Raw genomic sequence first — 19504 nt, 5'->3', positions numbered from 1 at the left:
TATACTTCTGCACCAAAAAATTACTTGCAAAATTAAATGTATTCTTTTCACTGCTTTGCATAGTTAGTACTGACCAAAAGCACAGTAAAAATATACTCCATGATAAGACCTACACACAAGATGTTAAAAAGTACACTAACTTTTACTAAATGTTACAATCAATGATGTAACTTATGTAAGTAGGGTTGCTTTGTCATATATTGATAGTTACCTCACTTTCACATCCACATTAACTTGATTTTAAATGCAATTAATACATATAGTCAAGGAAGACTAATGGACTACATTCTGCACTTAACCTGGTGGACATTTTCAAATGGCACAAGTGACCAGTGCAAACCTATTTTGCATTGTAAACGACTAAATAAATCTTAATGGATTAAGAATGATCAGCTATCAACACACAAGGGAAATTAAGTGCTGAAATGCCTACATTGATTATTTTAAATTATTAGCCTTACTCTGTTCTTGAATTTGTATGCTTTTAGTGAGCTTTAACACATTTACAAGACTTATTGACTATAATTACAAGAGAATTCAAGTAATGGACACATCAATTATAAGCAACATGTCTTGACCAGACAGTTGCATAAAGAATTCTAAAGAGAGCTCCATTAGCATCCTCCCCCTTAGTTTTATTCAGTTTTATCTGCCGTAAGAGGGCATAATAAGGGCTTATACAGCTGTTCTGACCATGTGAACACGAGCATCCCTCTAAAGACTTAACACTGCATTCGAAGTTGGATATTAGCTGAAGCAATACAGATAACTACACTATTGACAGGACAGAAGTAATGCTGAAAGTACTAAGTATGTGAGTTATTGGTATACATGAATACTGCAGTTATATAGTAAAATACTTTGAAAGGTTTGAAATACAATGTCCATGTTCCCCAAGATTAATTTTTAGGATTTGTTGTCCAGTCACGCCCTTGCCTTTCCATGAAAAAACTTACAAAACTATTTTAGGATTATGTCAGGAATTACCATTCTTTTATGCTTATTTTTTCTTACCTTTTTGTTCTCTTCCTTGTAACCATGCACTAAGTTTCAAATACTGCATGAATTTAAACTATAGCTTCCATAATAAGCCATTATTTAAAAGTACAGTAAAATAAACCTTACAGTTTTAATGAAAATATGTTCATTGAAATGTGAATTTATTATTCAAATCCACTCATAAATTCAGCCATGGAGACACCACTTGTCTAAGCAGAGCTCAGTGATTTAGAAAAGCTGTCTATTTAAAATAAAGAATGTATGGCAGGTTTATAGAAACATCGCAGTGAATTTTTACATAAATTTAGAACTGCAGCTTATGCATTTTTCTACAGAAATGTTTTTAAATTTTCCACTTAAAATTAAACATAAAAATGAATTTAAAGTGTGATCAGCATAGAAACTAAATCAGATGTTACATCCCTGTGCAACACATCAACACTGCATACCACCTTCCAAAAAGGCTGACCAATTCCAACCATTATAACTTATTTCTACAAAAACCTCTTGTTGTTTCTGACTGGTATTTATTTAGGAATGATGTAATATCAAATGCCTACTCTGGAGCATTATGTAATGCTGAAAGTTTCACTTAATTGAAATGAAATAAACAATTTGGATATTAAACAACTGCACAGAGGAGAAAGTTAGAAAGAACAGCTAATTCTTCTCTCAAACCACCACTGCTTCATTATATAAGAACCAATCAATGGTTACAATTTAGATAAAAAGGAAGAAAATCTCACTGTATGAGACAAAAAGCAGAATGGTGACTGTACTTGAAATGTTTTTATATTTTCTGCCCTTTGATCACTGTATTTTCATACCCTTTTAGATAACTTTGAATTTCATTGGGGGCTCATCAGGCAATACAAATGCTAGTTCATAACAAATATTAAAGGATTTAACAAGCAGAAGAAGACCAATGGTATAATTCACTCTGTTTGAAAGAGACCAATTGCAACAACAGCGTTTCCATACCTGTGTGGGTACGGATGTGAGCTAGGAAGGCCATGGAATTGCTACTTCTACACATCTTCCCACAATATTTGCAGACATTGCCTTGGTTCTCTTCCCTCTCCCTGTTTATTTGCTCAGTGTCTTCAACAATGTATTTATTGACTTCCCGCAGCAGCTCTTCATGTTGCTCTTTGATGTGGAGAAACAAGCTCTGCTCTGAATCAAAGGGCTCCGTGCACTTCAAACACTTAAAGGTTGCACCTCCTTCGGGCAGCTCCTCCACACTCGCCTGCTCATTTCGCATGTGCCCAGCACTGGCCAAGTGCTGGTGAAGGTTGCTTTCTGTGTAAAATGATTTTCCACAGAGTAAGCAATGAAAATGCTTTTCTTTTGAAGGATGTTTCATGGCTATGTGAACATTTAGTCCGCTCAAACCATCTGCTAGAAAACCACAGTCGTCGCAGCGAATACGTGTCGATTCCCCAAGGGAAATTCCTTCTGACTTCTTCTTTTTCCCACCAGTTATTGAAGTGTCTGCTTTCACTGTGAGTTCACCAGCTTTCACTGTCCCTGACATCTGTCCTTCTGCAGAATGGTCAATGGCCTCCCCATCTTGATGAGTTTTTAACCTCACTATAGAAGAATCAAACTTGCCAACATTTTGCATTGCCTTTCCTTTATCATCAGCACTGATAACTGTTCCTAAAGCCTCATTACTACTTTCTTGCATACCCTCAGCTGTTGAGCCATCTGCCTCCCAAACATTGTTATTTATAGTTACTTCAGCTTCATGGTGTGCTTCCATAAGGGCTTCTTCCTCCTCTCCAGTAGGATCCTCTCTGAAACTTCTGTTACCATCTAAACTATGTCTATTTTGTACTGTTTCTCCAGTGTTTCCAGCAAAATTTGATTGCTCTACTGCACTACTTGTTTCTGGAAGACTTAGCGGAAGTGGGTTATTTTTCTGTAGTGATTTTTTTTTGAGACTCTCTTTGTCTCTACACTCTGCTTCTGGGTTTTCACTATTTTCTTCCAAGCTCTCCACACCTTTTTCTGAACTGAAGTTTGTGTTGCTTGATCTATTTTGATTTTCTGCAGTGCAATCATCATCTGAGTTGAGCAGCTCCTGACCGTGCTTACTTTTCTGCACCTCACAACTACTTGTTTCTTTAACTGGTACTTCCTTGACAAGTTCAACAACTTTATCTTTCTGAGGAGTTTGCTGGAATCCTTCACAAAAAGGGTTTTCTCCTCCATTTTTAGACTTCTTATCAAGTTCATCTCCTATTGCATTTTGGGAACTGACATCTTTAGAGATTCCTGGAGATGTATTTTCATTTAAGGCAATACAGTCAGAAAAGCTTTTATTCATATGATCACCTTCTGATGCATCATTGGCACACTTTGTTTCATCTAAAATAGTTTTTGATTCTCCTGCAGTATGATGGTGGTCCTCTTGAGGCAAGGCAGTGCCCTCTTTAGCGATATTTGCTGTATTTGCTTCCTCTGCAGAAGAAGAATAAACATAAGATTCTCTTCTAATTTTATGTTTCTCTGTTGCTGCATGCCTTATCATCTCTCTGCGAGTAACAGCATAGTAGTCACAAGCCATGCAGTAGTATTCAAATTGTTTTGTATGTTTTCGCTTCACATGCAATTCTAAAGAAGCAGCAGAATGAGCAGTGAAGCTGCAGTGTACACACTTGTTGTCGTTTGCACCCATGGCTCTTCTCTGGAAGCTTGGGTCACAATCTTGAGCAATCCTCGCTGGTTCCAGCAACACACATTGGTTTATATTCAATGAATTCCTAGCAGGCTGCAAATCTGACAGCCTACTGTCATTTGCAGCTTTTGACTCAGCATCTCCTTGCTCAACTTCCTGATTGTCCAAGACAGAGTTTTCCAAATCTGATGACTGGCCACCATCCTCAACATGTTCAGGCAAGGCCGTCATGGGACTGTTAATCTTCTTGCTCATGGACTCAAAATTACCTCCTTCAGGGCTAACAATGATCTCAGAGTTCTGTTTTCCACATCCTTCTATTTCAACACGGCTTTTGTGTTTTTTGGTTGCACAGTGACGTTCCATATCTCCTTTGGTGACAGTGTAGTAATTGCAAACCTTACACAAGTAGCTGTATTGATGACTGTGCTTGCGCCTGATGTGAACAGTCAAATTCGTAGCACTGGAGGCCAAAAGGCCACAATGGGTACATGTCCTAGAAATAGTACCTTTAGGTTTCCCTCCTCTGGATGCATCAGCTAAAACCAATTCATTTTCACCAATCCTCTGCTCAAGTGGAACAAATTCCTTATTTCTTGATGTGTTTTCCACAGAAGAGGATGAAACATGTATAATGTCTTTATCCAACTCTGTATTTCCACTCCCAGAAATGGAAGTATCCACCACTGATTTAATGCCACCAACACCAACGCAAACCTTTACAATACACTCTTCAAAACGTAGTCCAATATTGTTTTTCCTGGCATTTTCAAGATGCTTGCTTCTTTTGATATGTTTCTCCATTCCTTCCTTACTCAGTGAGTAGAGATTACAGGCTTTGCAGAGGAAATGATACTCTTGTGCATGTCGGAGTTTTATGTGCCTTGTAAGAACTGTGGAAGATCTTGTCTTATAAAAACATTTTTTACATTGAAATTGGGTTTTATTCAGAACAGAATGCTTTAGTTCATTCCTATGATGTAGGAAGGAAGAATCAGGAGTTTTTGACAATTCCATTTCCTTTGCTATTTGTCTTTGGCTATTGTTCGATACTGAGTCACCATAAGGTACCACTTGCAAGGTCTGATCACTGCTACTCAATGGAGTAGCTTGCTGAAATAAGGAATCATAGTGTTTCTCATTTTTCTGATGATTTATCAGCTCTTCTTCCAATTGGAAAAAAAGAATGCAAGCTGGACAACTATAGGACATGTTATGCATTTCACTCATATGGCTTTGAAGGCCAACCACATTCAAGGTAGTAAATGAACAGAGTTGACAATTAAAGCTGCAACCACCCATCTGGTGTTTACTGTCCTGACAGTGTTGCTTCATGTCTTCCCTGACTCCAGAGGAATAGCTACACATCTGACAATGAAACTGGATCCTCTTTGTATGAAGCTTTGCAACATGAGTTTCCAAACTTTCTCGGTCATGAAAAACGTGATCACAATCCACACAAGTATGAAGAGCACCATCATCAGCAGTAAGTTCAACTTCAGAATCTCTAGCATCTGCAGTGCAAGAAGAAGGGATATTTGGCTTATATTCAGTAAGATCTTGCATTTCTACAGCAATATTACAATTACTTTTAGCATCTGTTTCTAGTTCTGTATGTGACACAGGGCTTGATTCATCATGTTTAAGCTGTGTGCTGGAGATAGGCTTCTCAGGTACTCTCTGAGTTTCAGATTTGGGTCTCTTACTATTCCCCAACAAGTTGTATCTTCTTTTAACCTGCCTTTTTAATCTAGAAGACCTACTCTGTCCAAATGAAGACCTTAACAAGAAAACATTTCTTTTGTGTTTCAGTTTATCAAATCTCCTTGTCCTGTGTAAACTGTTAAGTAGCTTTTTGGTAGCTGGAAGGGATTCTGTTTTCTGCAAGATATTTACTGATGGTCCCAGTATTTCTAGTTTTTCAGTATGAACTTTATCATTTCCATCTGTACCAGAAGAAAGCAGTGTTTCTTCTGTCATTGTATCTGTTTTTTCAGTGAGAGTATTTGAAGATGGTATCATTTCAACAAGTTCACTGCCATCATTTTGTTTAGACAAGCTTACTTTTGAGCCTTTCAGTGCACTGCAAACACTTAATTCTTTTGCATCAGCAGTTCTTGCCCTTAATTTATTGGTCCCAGGTTTTGCCCTGACCTTCCTCTCTTTGGTTGCAGTAGATTGTTGATTTTTAAAGGATTTTTTTGTCAATATCTGTACAAATCCTCCCCGTGCAGCAAGATTTTGACGTCGAAGGTGAGTCTTGCCAAGGAAATGAGAATTTAGGAGACTCTCTTCAGCTGTCTGAAAACCACAAAGATCACAAGAAAATATCTTGGATTTCTCACGATCTCGCTTAACATCCACATGTGACGTTGAACTACACTCATCTATGCAACTACAGTGAGGGTGTGTTTGCTCTTTGGATGGTTTAGAAAGCCCTTCTTGTTTATTTTTTTCCTCATCAGAGCAGGAAGGTAAACATTGATCATCAATTTTGCCTTTAGGGTCTTTGTCTATGTTTCCAACTGTACAGACAACACTGATTTCTTCTGAAGAATGTAGTTTATCAGGAACAGCATCTGACACCTCTTGTGAATCTTTATTTTCCTTGTGAATTTTCAATATGGCATCAGCAGCAGCACATCTGAAATCGTAACGAAGGCACGGGACATCTGAATTAAATGTGTTACCATCAGGACAACAGGTGACTCCTTCCTTCTTTACAGCTCCAACTATCATATCACTTGCTTCTCCAGCTAAAACTTTTTGCAATTTCCTTCCATTATCTTTTATGTCTTCTGAAGAACTCTGCTTTCTTTTCCTAGAGACATTTTCACGTTTCTCTGCTTCAACAGCATCCAGGTTTGGTGATTCTGACAGTGCTGTTTTGTTTGTACCATTCTCTTTTTCCTTCTTTTCAAGGTCCCTGAACACTTCATCTGACGTAAGCCTTGTCTTCTGCTGAGATGGAGAGTCACATCCAGCATTTTCTCCTGATGTATTTCTTGGGGATTCTTTTGTCAACTCTTGTAAATTCTCATCAGCATCATCTCTCTTCTTATTTTCCTCCCCATCCATTCTTAACTATGATATTATCAACTGTAGATCATTTGGTTTAGCACCTACAAAACCAAAGAGTTGTTATTAGTCTTTTATGCAAACTTAAAGGTTAAAAGAATAAAATTTTAAAAACCCCATGCAATACAGAAAATTAAAATCACGGCAGGAAGAAAGACACAATGAAAGATATGAGGTGACAGTTTCACCGTGGTATCTAAACCACCTTCTAGTTACAGATCTTTCACTGTGATGAGCACCATGTGAGCAAACACTTCGATCCCATAGTTTTTATGTAATCAAGTAATGCTTTAAACTTGGGCAGACAAACATGACCTTTGCTTCTCGAAGTATATTTAGGACACAAAATACTAACAACTAGAAAATCACTTCCCAAATTTAAAAGTTTCCAGGAGAAATACTCATGACTGCAACAACAAGCAAAAGAAAGGCAACATAAATGTTAAATATTTTAAGTATGAAGCTTGCTTTCCTTCCTCTGCTTAGTTTACCTGCTGAAGACAAAGAGGGAAAACACAAATAAAACCATGTTCTAAAAGAATATGCTGAAAGTATAGCTTCTCATCATTCCTAAAATATCCTATAAAACATCATTTCTTAATTGGGAAGGAGGGAGGGAGAAACAAAAAGTCATGAAATAACAGTGCAGAGAAGGGCAGCACCTTTGAGACCCAGCACAAACTCAAACCCTTCAAATCCAGTTACCAAAAGCTTTTGCTCAATTGCTAAGTGTGACCCTCCTGCTCCAAAGAAGATGCCGCCTGTAGAAAACTGATGCTACCAACACAGTTTATAAGAGGGATGAGGATGTGAAATCAAATCTTGACATTTATTACCTTTTCATTTTGATATGAAGCAACTGAGAATTGAAAATGCATTTCATTTTAACAGATGATTAAATACTAAATGTTTATCTATGTGCTTTACACTATGATTTAAACATCAATTTGGTGCAGATCCAAGTATTCAGTTTTTTGTTCAGTTACCTATTGAATGAGGCCATGACCACAATTGTAAGTACTTCCTGACAAGATTAAGTAATTGCAATGTTGATACAGATAACATAAGGTACAAAAAATTATTCAAGTACATGGTAAAAAAAATAATTATGCTTAATTTTGAGGACAAAGTAGGAAAGTATTAAACTGAGAAAATAAATTCAAATCAGTTGGACTTATTACCCATGGAAGTAAAAAAGTGGTTTTCTGCTTAAGAATAATTTATGGAAGGCCTCTAAGGAATTAAGTACACATTGGTGGCATACATTGAACAGTTTTTCAGCTGTAGGTCTCTCATTGAACTGAAGCACTGACTAAATCTATACTAAGCTAGTTATACCTAAATAGCAAGAGAATAACCACCTCTAGATCACAACAGCCTCTGGAAGATCACGATATTGTCCCCTAAACGTTGTTTTCTGATTCTTATGCACTACTATTTTTCTTTGTTCATAAAACTGTGATGGAAACTTACCACAATTAGTCAGAAGGAAAACAACCAGGACTATATTCTCAGCCAGCATAAGTCAGCACACTGTTAGTATGTTCAAAAACACAATAGCAATGAATACCAGGACCAGATGAAGCCTTTGAAGTGCAAGCTTACCCAGAAAAGGTTATGAGCACTGTTTGAGATACAGAAAATAAAGATCAGATGAAAACTCTGTGGTTTAACTGCAGTACAGCTTTATTTCTAGGATGCAAAATATCAAGTTACTTCAGTGACAAGTGTCACAAGTCCATCCTTAAACAAGCAACCATGGGTCCTTTGCCTTGCTGCTCCTCCACAGCAGGTTCCCAGCCCAGCACTGAGACCCGATCACTCTTCCCTCGTACAGCCTGGGGAAGAGCAGCAGTTTTTCCTTTGCTGTACAAGACAGTTTGTAATCTCAAACCAATTCTCCATCTTCTTTATAGGATACTTTCCTCTCAGACTATAAGATTTATCAGAAAAGCATTGAACTAATACCCATTGAACATTACCACTATCACAAGTTGTATTGGGATAATTAGAGGTTTCTCCATCAACAAAAATGTGGTCTTTTCTGCCACTCCCCTGGAAATTCAACTCATCTCCACTGGCCACTCACACACCTAAAAAGATGGTTGATTATCTGCACACAGTCTCTGCAGGTGTATGCTCATTTTGTTCAGTAACTGCAACAGAAGTTCGTTCTGCTCTGTGTTCAGACTGCAATCCCAGTTCTCGTGTCCAACCTTATCTCCCACTCAACTGCACAAGTTATAGATCTTTCTAGTGTTTAGGAAAAAAAATTTCCTCTATTTTATCTTTTAAGCTGTTTCTAGTAAGAACTACAACCTAGCTGCTAGAAAAGTGAAAAATGCAAAACATAAATCTCATAGGTGCTGCCAATAAACTCAGTATGGAATTAAAATGATCACATGTGTAATACAAATATGCTAAGATACCTTAAATCCTGAACTTCTTGTGTAATTCTTTATCTCTGCCTTTATTTCACGACAAACTTCTAACTACCATGCAGACTGGGACTGCACTCTGTTCCATTTACAGGCAGTTCTCCTAAGGAAGTCAACAGCCTCACATCTACCCTCACAACCGGTAAGCATCATCAAGGCACTTTCTCTCCAGCTGCACAGCAGGCAACGTGTGGTAATGATATACCTTTACCAACTTCATCACTATCACACATCTAAATTTCCATAAAAATAGTCTATCCCTGCACACCCTTCCCAAAGTTCCATTTGCCTCCATCCCACTTCCATATAACCTGTGTTAAAATATCCCTACATGGGAGTCTGCACCTGAGTGAAACCAAAATCCAGAAAGTATTCTCTATTAAAGAAAGCAACTATGAGGCAGTTGCTGCTGTTTCTCTAAAATTGCCCCTATATTAATTAATCTAAGGACTTAAATAGCCTCAAATTTCTTTTAGCTCTCTCTTAAAGCTGCCTGTAGGACAAGAGCACATCTTCTGATAGAAATTTAATCACTACTTTTTGCTGGGACCGTGATCAGCAATTTGCTGAGCTCTGCTCAGTTCTCCAAATCTCACACAAGATCTGGAGCACTGGCCGATGTCTCTGCTTCTTCCTGCTACAGTTTTTGCTCAGATCACACTGCCGTGCCTCTAACACAATTTCAACAGCACATAGCTCAGCTTCCTTGATGGCAGAGTAGTGCCTCACACCCAAATGCAGCTGTGGGCTCCTTCCTGCATGGATATATTGCAGGAATGGCTATCACTACTCAAAGAAGGCATTCAGCATACCATTAGCTGCCTCTAGACAAAAAAGGGCCTGTAGTGAGTGCTTCCTCTGCTGTAAGCTTCTCTCCCAAAAGCTCCTTCCCAGATTTGCCACAGGGTACTAGGACAATGGCAAAAGCAAAAACTGGTCATAAATCTGAGCGGTCCTAGCCCTCTGTCAGCCCAAACCAATTCACTTCTGCTCTCAACAAAGCCACCACACTAATTAAGGGCTATCCTGCAGTTGGTATTGTAATTTAGAAGAAACAATGCATTGGAGAAGGCAGCATTCAAAGTTTGGACAGAGACCACATAAGGTCAAATGGGTTTCTTTTTGCAAAATAATCTTGTGTCAAGCCTTAGTCTGGCACAGGGATCATCATCACAAGCCAATAATTAGCATTTGGAATTTTATTAACCTAAACTAAGAACACACTCTAGATGTAACAAGTAACCCTCTGAAGCCATGGCACCTTAAGCATATGCGTAAATCTAACTCCTACTTGTTAGCGTGATCAAGTAAGTCTTTTGACAGCAGTGTAATGCTGCCAAACACATACAGCAGCAGGAATGGGGAAGATCGGCTCTTGAACCACCGTATTCATGGACCAACAAGACTAGAATCAATACAAGATGTAAACCTTCTTGTGTTTCATGCTACCTTCATCTTCAAAAACATCATCTGGAAACCTTTTTACAAGTAACAAGTGCTTAAAGTGCAACAATACGGAACAACTGAAAGTATTGCATAAATAAACCAAAATGTATTTATACAGGCTCCAAGACTGCACCAATGGTAATGCCAGGTACAGCAGAGCAGAAAACTGCAGCACAGGATCAATCCCAAGCTAAGCAGACAGCAGTCAAATCCTCATATTTCCATAGTTTAAAAGCTGGTTCTGTCAAACAGCGCTCTCTTAACATCATATTCGATGTTCAAAATGAAGCTGTTCTAACTCAAAAGTGGGTTGACTTTTTGTAACATAAATCTTTTGTTAATGTTCATATAAATCAAGTACAGCTGAACAGATCCTTAAAGGATATGACCAAAAATTAATTTGCCACATTAGCTTCAGGTTAACAAATTCTTTTGCTTGGAGATAGCCATACATTACCTAATGCATTTTAAGGTTCTTTGCAGCATGGTGCTGTTCCTGAGTTTTGGAAAGAAACCTGCTGTGGCCTGAAAATTTTTGCTCAGAAAAAGCTGAGCTCAGTTCTGCCAGTAAATAGGTGCTCAAACATAGTGCTTTTCTTCAATAATTTTCTAAATATCAGAAAGAATTGATACATGTTTTTAAGATCTTCAAAAGCAGAATGTTCGTTACATGTTACATCTGCATAGGCCAAATATCCAAATCCTTATAGAATGTATAAGATGCACAGTTTTAAATTGCAAGTGCATAATATGTAGTATTTCGGCTACATGACATAAACCAATATAGCTAAAAATTCTCCCCTTTCATCCACTAGGATATCCAAATCATCAGAATCGTGGAGGTTTTGTTTCAATATTTAAACGACATCCTACAATCACAAATCAGCACCATCTCACTATCTGTAAAGTAGAAAATTCATACAAAAAAAGGGGGAAAATAGCACTTCTTGAGCAGCCATCACCATTTTTTACCTGATAACCACTCACTTTGTATTCTTCATTCAAAGCTTTTTTGTATATTGACACGTCGTCTGCTACAGTTCTATACACAAGCACAAGTCATTTGTGGACAGAAGCTGTTTTCTTTGATGAAAATAGAGAACATTGGATTTGAGTGTTGTAATTTTTTACCACTAGTCCAAAAACAGTACATAAAGTCTTACTATGCCAAAACGTGGAGACAGTGCAGTTAAGCTTTCCAGTATAAGGCCTACACAGTACTATTGTCTCCAAGTATTCAATGCCCAATCTGAAGTGTTTGTAAAAGATGCGACCCATGGAAACCAGAGTTTTGGGGTTTTTCCAGTAAAAATGCCCCTCTTCAGATAATTATTCTTTCAATGAAATCATGCATACAATGAAGTAAAACCATTTCAATGAGCTCCTTAAGCAGCCTGCACAAAACTGCATGTTAACAACTCTGCTCAACATATGATCTTTGTCAGCTTCAAATAAGCATCTTCTCAGGGGCACAACATCCTTCCTAACTCAAATTATACGTCTGTCTTACGGCTTTTCAAAGTTACCTCACTTTCTTCAGAAAGACTAATCCAAGCTAACAGTCTCCTCAATAATGGAATACAGGAGACAATATGGTTGTCAATTCAAATGGAACAAAGATCACCTTTTTTTGAGGAGAATTTGATGATATCCATTACAAGCATTTGTTTTCCCTTGCAGCTCAAAAATGCTGGAACTTCGAGCTTTGCTGTTCTCACATAAAGCCACCACTTTCCTAGGATAGCAAAATCTATCACAGGCGACTTCCAAATAAGCCGCAGACTTCCAAGACTAAAGACTTTGAAATTTCCACACAGATCTATTCAGAATAGTTCAAGTGACAAAATAAAAAGCCCCCTGATAATCATCTCCTGTCAATCCTATTACTGAAAATGGGAGTTATTTTCACCCATTAATTTTATTTTCTCACAGCCACCAGAAAAAACTGTAAAGGCATCACAAGGAAATGCACCTGCAATACTAAACACACCTCACTTGCTTCTGCTTCCAAACCACTCAGAGTCCTTCCAGGTGGGCAGAAATTGGCAGCACAAAGGCTCCCTAGTTCTCCATCCACTCAATTCCGAAAGTGCCAAATGCTGCCACATGCAGCAGGGACCACTGATTGGATCAGCTTTGAAGAGGAAGTCAAAAAAGACACACACAGAGACACACTCATTTCAAGTGCAGTCAGAATCAATAAGAATGTATGTGCAAGACAGAGAATCAGAGGAAATGTACTAGTATATCCTAAAACTTGTTATATAACCTCCAAATTTTCAATTTTTGAAAATTTAAAAAGGTCTCTATATTTTGAATTTTAAAATCGAAGAATCCTGACTGTTTCCAGAGCAAGACATACAACAGCAATAAAAAAATTCAATAGAAACTTCTGAGGGTCCAAGAAAGACTGCACTCATATAGCACTGCGATATTTATGGATGAAAAGCACTTTTTAAGTATTCGCAAAACACTTCATTTTAGAGCGTTTGTCAGATCTAGGAAAGAAATTTCTATGAAAGAAATACCATTTGCTCCATACACTAGTAAGTTCTGTGGTTTGTGGGAATTCTCCAAATGACATGCTTTCATGCAAGATACAATTCCCACCAAGTACACCAATTAAAACTAGAGAGAAGCAAAAAGTAAAATGCAATTTTAATCCCTTTCTACTGTGGGCTGTAGCACCCTCTGAAGTAAAGGGGACCACATTGGAATTCATCAAAGAAGTACACAGGCACTATCACTGACACCTGAAAAAAATGTTGGCAGTCTTAACTTTTTCCTGAACTTTGGCAGCAAAAGATAAAAGCAAATTGTAATTGCTGCTACTTGAAAATTGGCTCTTGTAAATTTTACCCTAGAAACCCGGTCCTAGAAGCCCTATTTTCTTCTTTAAACATAGAGAGTATGAATTTCCTAGAGGGCTACTCTGGTGTTTAATATTTGTGAAGACTTATTGAATTTCCATCAACCTTTACTCAAAATTAAACCCAAAAGACTAAAAAGGACGCTTTGTTGGTCCCTTGCTTTAAACTACCAGTTCATACAGAAAGTAACAGGAGGTCTCTACCATCACAGCCTGGACCACATTTGTCATCTACTACTACTGTATTTACCACCAGTTAAATTATCTAGAAAAGAATGCATGCAGTAATCAGTGTATTTATGGACATGCTCCTCACTCTTGAGCACCCTGTTTTCCTCATCTGCTGCCTCTTCAAGAAGCTCAGCTGAAAAGAGCTGCTTGAATTTTTGGCTGAACAGGTAACATAAAGACTTTGGATTTTTTGTGTGATAGGTTAACAAAGTTCTCAGAAAATACAGAGTGTACATATGCTTCTAAAGAAAAGGAGACGTTTACAAAATAAAAGCATTCTGATGACCCCTGGTGGCCACTTCATACAAGGAAGTAATTGCATTCCATCTGAGAAAAGCAGATGAAGCAGAAAAGTGTTACATATTCTATTGGTAGGGATATCTCCAGGAAGGACAGTTAATAATATTCAATTAGAATATTAGAATGTACATATTTACATGTCTGTCTATATCAAATTACTACATTATGGCAGACACAGAGACATACTCAAAAATTTAACTATTAGAAACAAACCCTGCTTTTCTCTTCAATGAAATAGAAGTGAGCATACTGGAAGTATTTCATCTCAGTCTTACAAGACATAAAAACAGCCTTTTTTGCAGTTTTGATTTTCCAGCTGTGTTGATCACATAAAGCAGAGGGTGTTGGGGAGAAGCACGGTGGAAGCAGGAGGCTGCCTCACACCAGGGTGCACTCAGGTGGGCTCTGTCCAATAGATGATGTCCCAAATCCCTCCAGCACAGTTTGGCAAAGCAAGTAAACCAGCCCTTCTTTCTTTCTATTTATATATTTATATTGGACTTCTACCAAAAAGAAATTAATATCCATCACTAGGAAACAGTATAAAAAGGTGATAGCTGTACACAGACCTCAGCTATGGAGAAGGTAAACCCTTGACATGCAGAGGAAAAGATGTATGACAAATCACACCTTTTCTCCTTATTGCTTTCCTGTAACACATGCAAGCAATCACAACAGTGCTGCCATGTCCTCTGCAACACAGAAAGGGATTTTTTCTCCCCAATAACTTAGATGATCAAGACTGTGACTTAAACCATGCATAGCTGTGCAAAGCCTAGCTTCCTCCAGAAGTAACAGTTACCTGCGTTCAGGTGAAGAAACCCATGCTTCAGCTATAGTCACTGCAGAACTTTTAATGCTTCATAGTTCTGTACTCAGAACAGTTCAGGGGTTACAACTGACTTCTACTCTTACTTCCATCTGTGACACATCTGTCTGTGTCAAGAGATAGAAATCAATATAAGACAGCAATGGGAGGTGTACCAGTGTGACAGTGGCAGTACGAGCAAGCACCTATGACACGGGATGATGCAAAAATTATTCATGATTTCTGTGGTGCCTGTGATAGCAGTCAAGGGATACTTCTATGGCATACCATGGAGCCTTTTCCCTTCCCCATCCTCAAGCCCTTTGCTAGAAGAACTAAGCCATGTAGGTACAAAAGCCTCCTTCACTTCAGCTGAGGACCAAAAGGAGGCTGAAGGCCAAGCAGGCTCCCACTTCTCCCCAGCAAAACACTTTTCAGCAGGTGGAGAGTAAAAGTGAACGAGGGAGAGGCATTTCTATCCCCAAGAGAGAGGCCAGAGGACACCAGAGCAGCTTCCACCTCCTATTGCAGCCCATATGATGAAACCACATCTTCCCAGCATGGGTCCTAAGCAGACAGAACTGAAGGAGGGAAGAAATTAAAGACAAGGAACCTTGCTGATACCACCATCACGCATAAAATAAAACCCCCATTTACTAGTCTAAAGCATTCACAATTTACTGATAGTTTGGCAACAAATACCACGAAGGTTTCAAATGCTGCTGCTCATTAACAGTATCCATTTCCCTCCATGTCTATTTGTTTCAATATAAATACAAATACAAATTTGTTTCAACAGATTTGGTGCTTACCTAAATCAGTCCCTGAAACTCAGCTCTCTTCCAAAACCAGCAATATGCCTAATATGCACAGTGGTAGCACGATTTGTGTGAGGCATACGTGTTCAACTGCATTCCCAAACAAGGAATCACATGAAAAATAACATTTTCATTTCTCCTGCAGGAGTGGTGCATGGGGTGTAGCAACAGGGAACAGTTGCACTGGAGACCACTTCCCTAATACCTGCAAAAATTATGGAATGGCACTCTGCTCTAAGAGCTGCACCTTGCTTACTGGGTATCTTAAACATGCAAAACCCTTTCCCTATTTTGAAGCACACTGTTTAACAGCAACACAAGACTGCAACGCATTTCCTTCAGTTGGTTGACGAAGGAGGTACAACTGACACCAAAGAAGGCTTCAAGCATCAGCACCTTGTTATCTAAAACTCTCTCATACCTTTTCTATGTAGCCTCCCATGGGCAGCTCCACACAGCTCTGGCTCTTTCTCTCCTTCTCCCTTCCTACTACAGTTCTGGCTAGTTCCTGCATGTCCCTAGCATGGCCACCTAACCCTGTCTGTCCCTCATACAATGTCTTACCCCTTCTGTCCCTGGCACGACCTCCTGTCCCTTCCTTCTCACAGCACAGCCAGCAGACTCAAACTGACTCTACCATCTAACTCACTCTTTTATGACACCCATTGCTGTGAGGGCAAGGCTGTCCCACTCTTTGGTAATTAACACTGCTGCAATATATCACGGGAAAGATTGCCTTCTCTATCTGTCCTCCCACAGTTGGTTTATCAAACTGAACTCCAATCTCCAGTCAGCACCAAAATATCAAACAGATCCCTGGGAAACATCAACAATGGAGCCCAAGGTGTGGGGAGATTCTCCCTTCCACCAGAGCCCAGCAGCCACACGGAGCCATTGCTAACCCCACGATCATCTGGTGTGATCAGGGTGGCACCCCAGCCATCCTCTTCTGCAGACTAGGAAGATGTGCCTGGTCAATCTGGTGGCCCTGGGCACGGCCTTCTGCTGCCCAAGTCCCTCCGGGACAGGGAGTGCAGATGCTGCTGGACCTTGCCCAGAGAGTTCCTGGGCATCACAGGAGGTCACAGAAGGACCATGCAGTGCTTTATTGGGCAAGGGGACTTTGTGAGTTGGGCCGGAACTGCAACTTGGTTGCAGAGACTCTGTATTTCCTCCGAGAAACCACTCCTCCTCTCAGGGATGCTTTAGGAGAGTGTTATTACAAAAAAATACTACTAATTCCCTGAAAAACACCAAGCTGAAATCAATCCCACAAACTTTCCCAAGATCAATAGGTTTTAATGAACACAGAAAACATACACAGTAGCAACCACGGGCAAGTACCCGGAGACCAAGCTAGAGTAATAAATTGCACCTGCTCCAACACTTTCCTTGCAGGAAAAAATTGACATATCACTAAGCAGGCTGTTGCTCAGCTCAAACACCCACAGGATCTGAGGGACCACAGGATGGGTGACTCGCATGGTGACTTATCACAGCAAAGCAGAGCCAGGACACAATGCCAGATCTGCCCCCCACAGAAGGGCTGGGTTTTGGCAGCTCTCAATTGACAGAGCAGTCCAGACCACAGAGTCAGTCCCTCTGACTGAGCAATGGGGGCACAGAAAGTGACTGCAGGTCAAAGGAGCTGCTTCCTATAGCAAAGGGTCCTGGTACAGCCTGTTTATCGCTCAGAGGGTAAAAAGAATATTTAGTCATCTCTTTCAGTCATCAAGAGTCACTTTCCTAGTATTCACATTGGGAAAAACTTTAACAAGTTAACTCTTTTCCTAGCTGTTATCATCAATGGAAAAGAGACAACAGTATAAAATTAAACCTTACAGTTAACAGAGCAAAAATGTTTGTTTATTTCTTTTACAGTGAAACCTAACATTAAGTGTGCTGTTCCATCATGAATTTTTCAGAAGACTTGAGCATCACATCCTATTTTTTCCCATGAGCTATGATTCAGACTTTCACTTTCTGGTGAATTCCCTGAGTATTTGATAATCAAATCCAACTTCCGTTTTGTCAGTTAAGCAGTCTTCCTCATTCTAAAGCACCAAATTCTTTTTACATGAAAGAGGAAAGGAATTCACTTCTAAGAGTGACTCTGCAACCCTATTTTACAATTTAAATTCAATTCTATTTTACAAGTTAAAATTTTGGAGCAAATGCACTTTTCCAGGATTTAATATCTGATATTATTTCCATATACCAAACAATTCAGAAGATTTTACTGGTTGAACCCCTGTAACAGCACAAATCATAGCAATGTAAATATGCAAAGCATCTTATTACAAAGGTTACACTTTTCTCATCAATCCCATTCTGTACTACTGTGTTAAAGACATCTAAGTACTCTCAGGTGCATGTACAATGAAAAAAATAAATTAATACCCCTTTTAATGAACCCCTTACAAAATTCTCCCTCTCCCCAAATCATGGAATTGTTTAGGTTGGGAAAGACTATGTTCATCGAGTTGAACTGTTAACCCAGCACTCCTGAGTTCACCACTAAAAACCATGTCAAGTGCCACATCCACACGTCTCTTAAACACCTCCAGGGATGCTAAACTCCACCACTTCCACGAGGAGTCTGTTTCAGGGCTTGACAACCCTTTCAGTAAAGGAATTTTTTGTAAATCCAATTGAAACCTCCTCCAGTGCAACCTGAGGCCATTTCCGCTTGTTCTGTCTTTTGGGACAAGAGACCAACCCCCACCTGGCCACAACTTCTTTTCAGGTACTGTAGAGAGTGATAAGGTCTCTCCTGAGCCTCCTTTTCTCAGGCTACACAACCCCAGCTCCTCATAAGACTTGTGCTCCAGACCCTTCACCAGCTCTGTTGCCCTTCTCTGGACACAGAACCTCAATGTCTTTGTTGATGTGAGTAGACAAAATCTGAACACAGGATTCAAGGTGCAGCCTCAGCAGTTCAGGGGGACAATCCCTGCCCTGCTCCTGGCTGGCCACATTATTCCCCATACAGGCCAGGTCACCATTGCTCCGCGGGCCCCTGGGCACACGCTGGCTCATGTTCAGCCACTGTCAACCAGCACTCCCAGGTCCTTTTCCACCAGCAGCTTCCCAGCCACTCTGCCCCCAGCCTGTGGGACTGCCTGGGGTTGTTGTGACCCAGGGGCAGGACCCAGCACTTGGCCTTGTTGAACCTCACACAATTGGCCTCAACCCATTGATCCAGCCTGCCCACATCCCTCTGCAGAGCCTTCCTGCCCTCCAGCAAACCAACACTCCTGCCCAACTTGGTCTACAAAATGACTGAGAGTGCACTCGATCCTCTTGTCCAGATCATTGATAAAGATATTAAATAAAATTGGTCCAAATACTGAGCCCTGGGGAACACCACTTGTGACCAGCCATCAGCTGGATGTCATTCCATTCACCACCACGCTTTGGGCCCTGCTGCCAAGCCAGCCTTTTACCCAGGCCTCCTCATGCCACCATCTGTGTTTTAAATTACTGAAATGCCTATTAACACCTAAATTCAACTGAATTCACTGGGAATATGGCACTTGAAAATCAAGATATTTCTTTAGCTGCTTAAAAAGGATTTGTAAAGTAATGCCACACATCCAGCTTTCACTATTTTATCTACAAAACTTTTCATTCAGAATTAAGTAAAATGACATAAGCCCTCTTCTTTTTAATTAAAATTAGTTCATATTTTGAAAACTCAACAATTAACAATGTTAGTTGCATTAATAATTCACTCTCCAGAAAGCTTCAAAAGAAAAATTATATTAGATTCTTTTTAATAACTTGTAAATTTTAAAAGTGCCCAGTTATAAATGAAAGGACTACAGAATAAAG

General features: G+C 39.5%; 1 protein-coding gene across 2 annotated transcripts in view; it reads right to left on the bottom strand.

The window, feature by feature from the left end:
* The window catches only part of ZNF407 (zinc finger protein 407), a 333798-nt gene that overhangs the window by 301546 nt on the left and 12748 nt on the right, over positions 1-19504 (bottom strand). For both annotated transcript variants that reach the window (XM_063397531.1, XM_063397534.1), the window contains exon 2: positions 1981-6804. In XM_063397531.1, the coding sequence (XP_063253601.1) occupies positions 1981-6760 (4780 nt within the window). In that variant the 5' untranslated portion in view covers positions 6761-6804. The remainder of the gene's footprint in view (positions 1-1980; positions 6805-19504) is intronic.

The sequence above is a fragment of the Prinia subflava genome, chromosome 1 (genome assembly GCF_021018805.1).
Source record: "Prinia subflava isolate CZ2003 ecotype Zambia chromosome 1, Cam_Psub_1.2, whole genome shotgun sequence".
Lineage (NCBI taxonomy): Eukaryota > Metazoa > Chordata > Aves > Passeriformes > Cisticolidae > Prinia > Prinia subflava.
The sequence above is the reverse complement of the archived record's forward strand: the minus strand, read 5'-3'. Positions and strand labels throughout refer to the sequence as shown.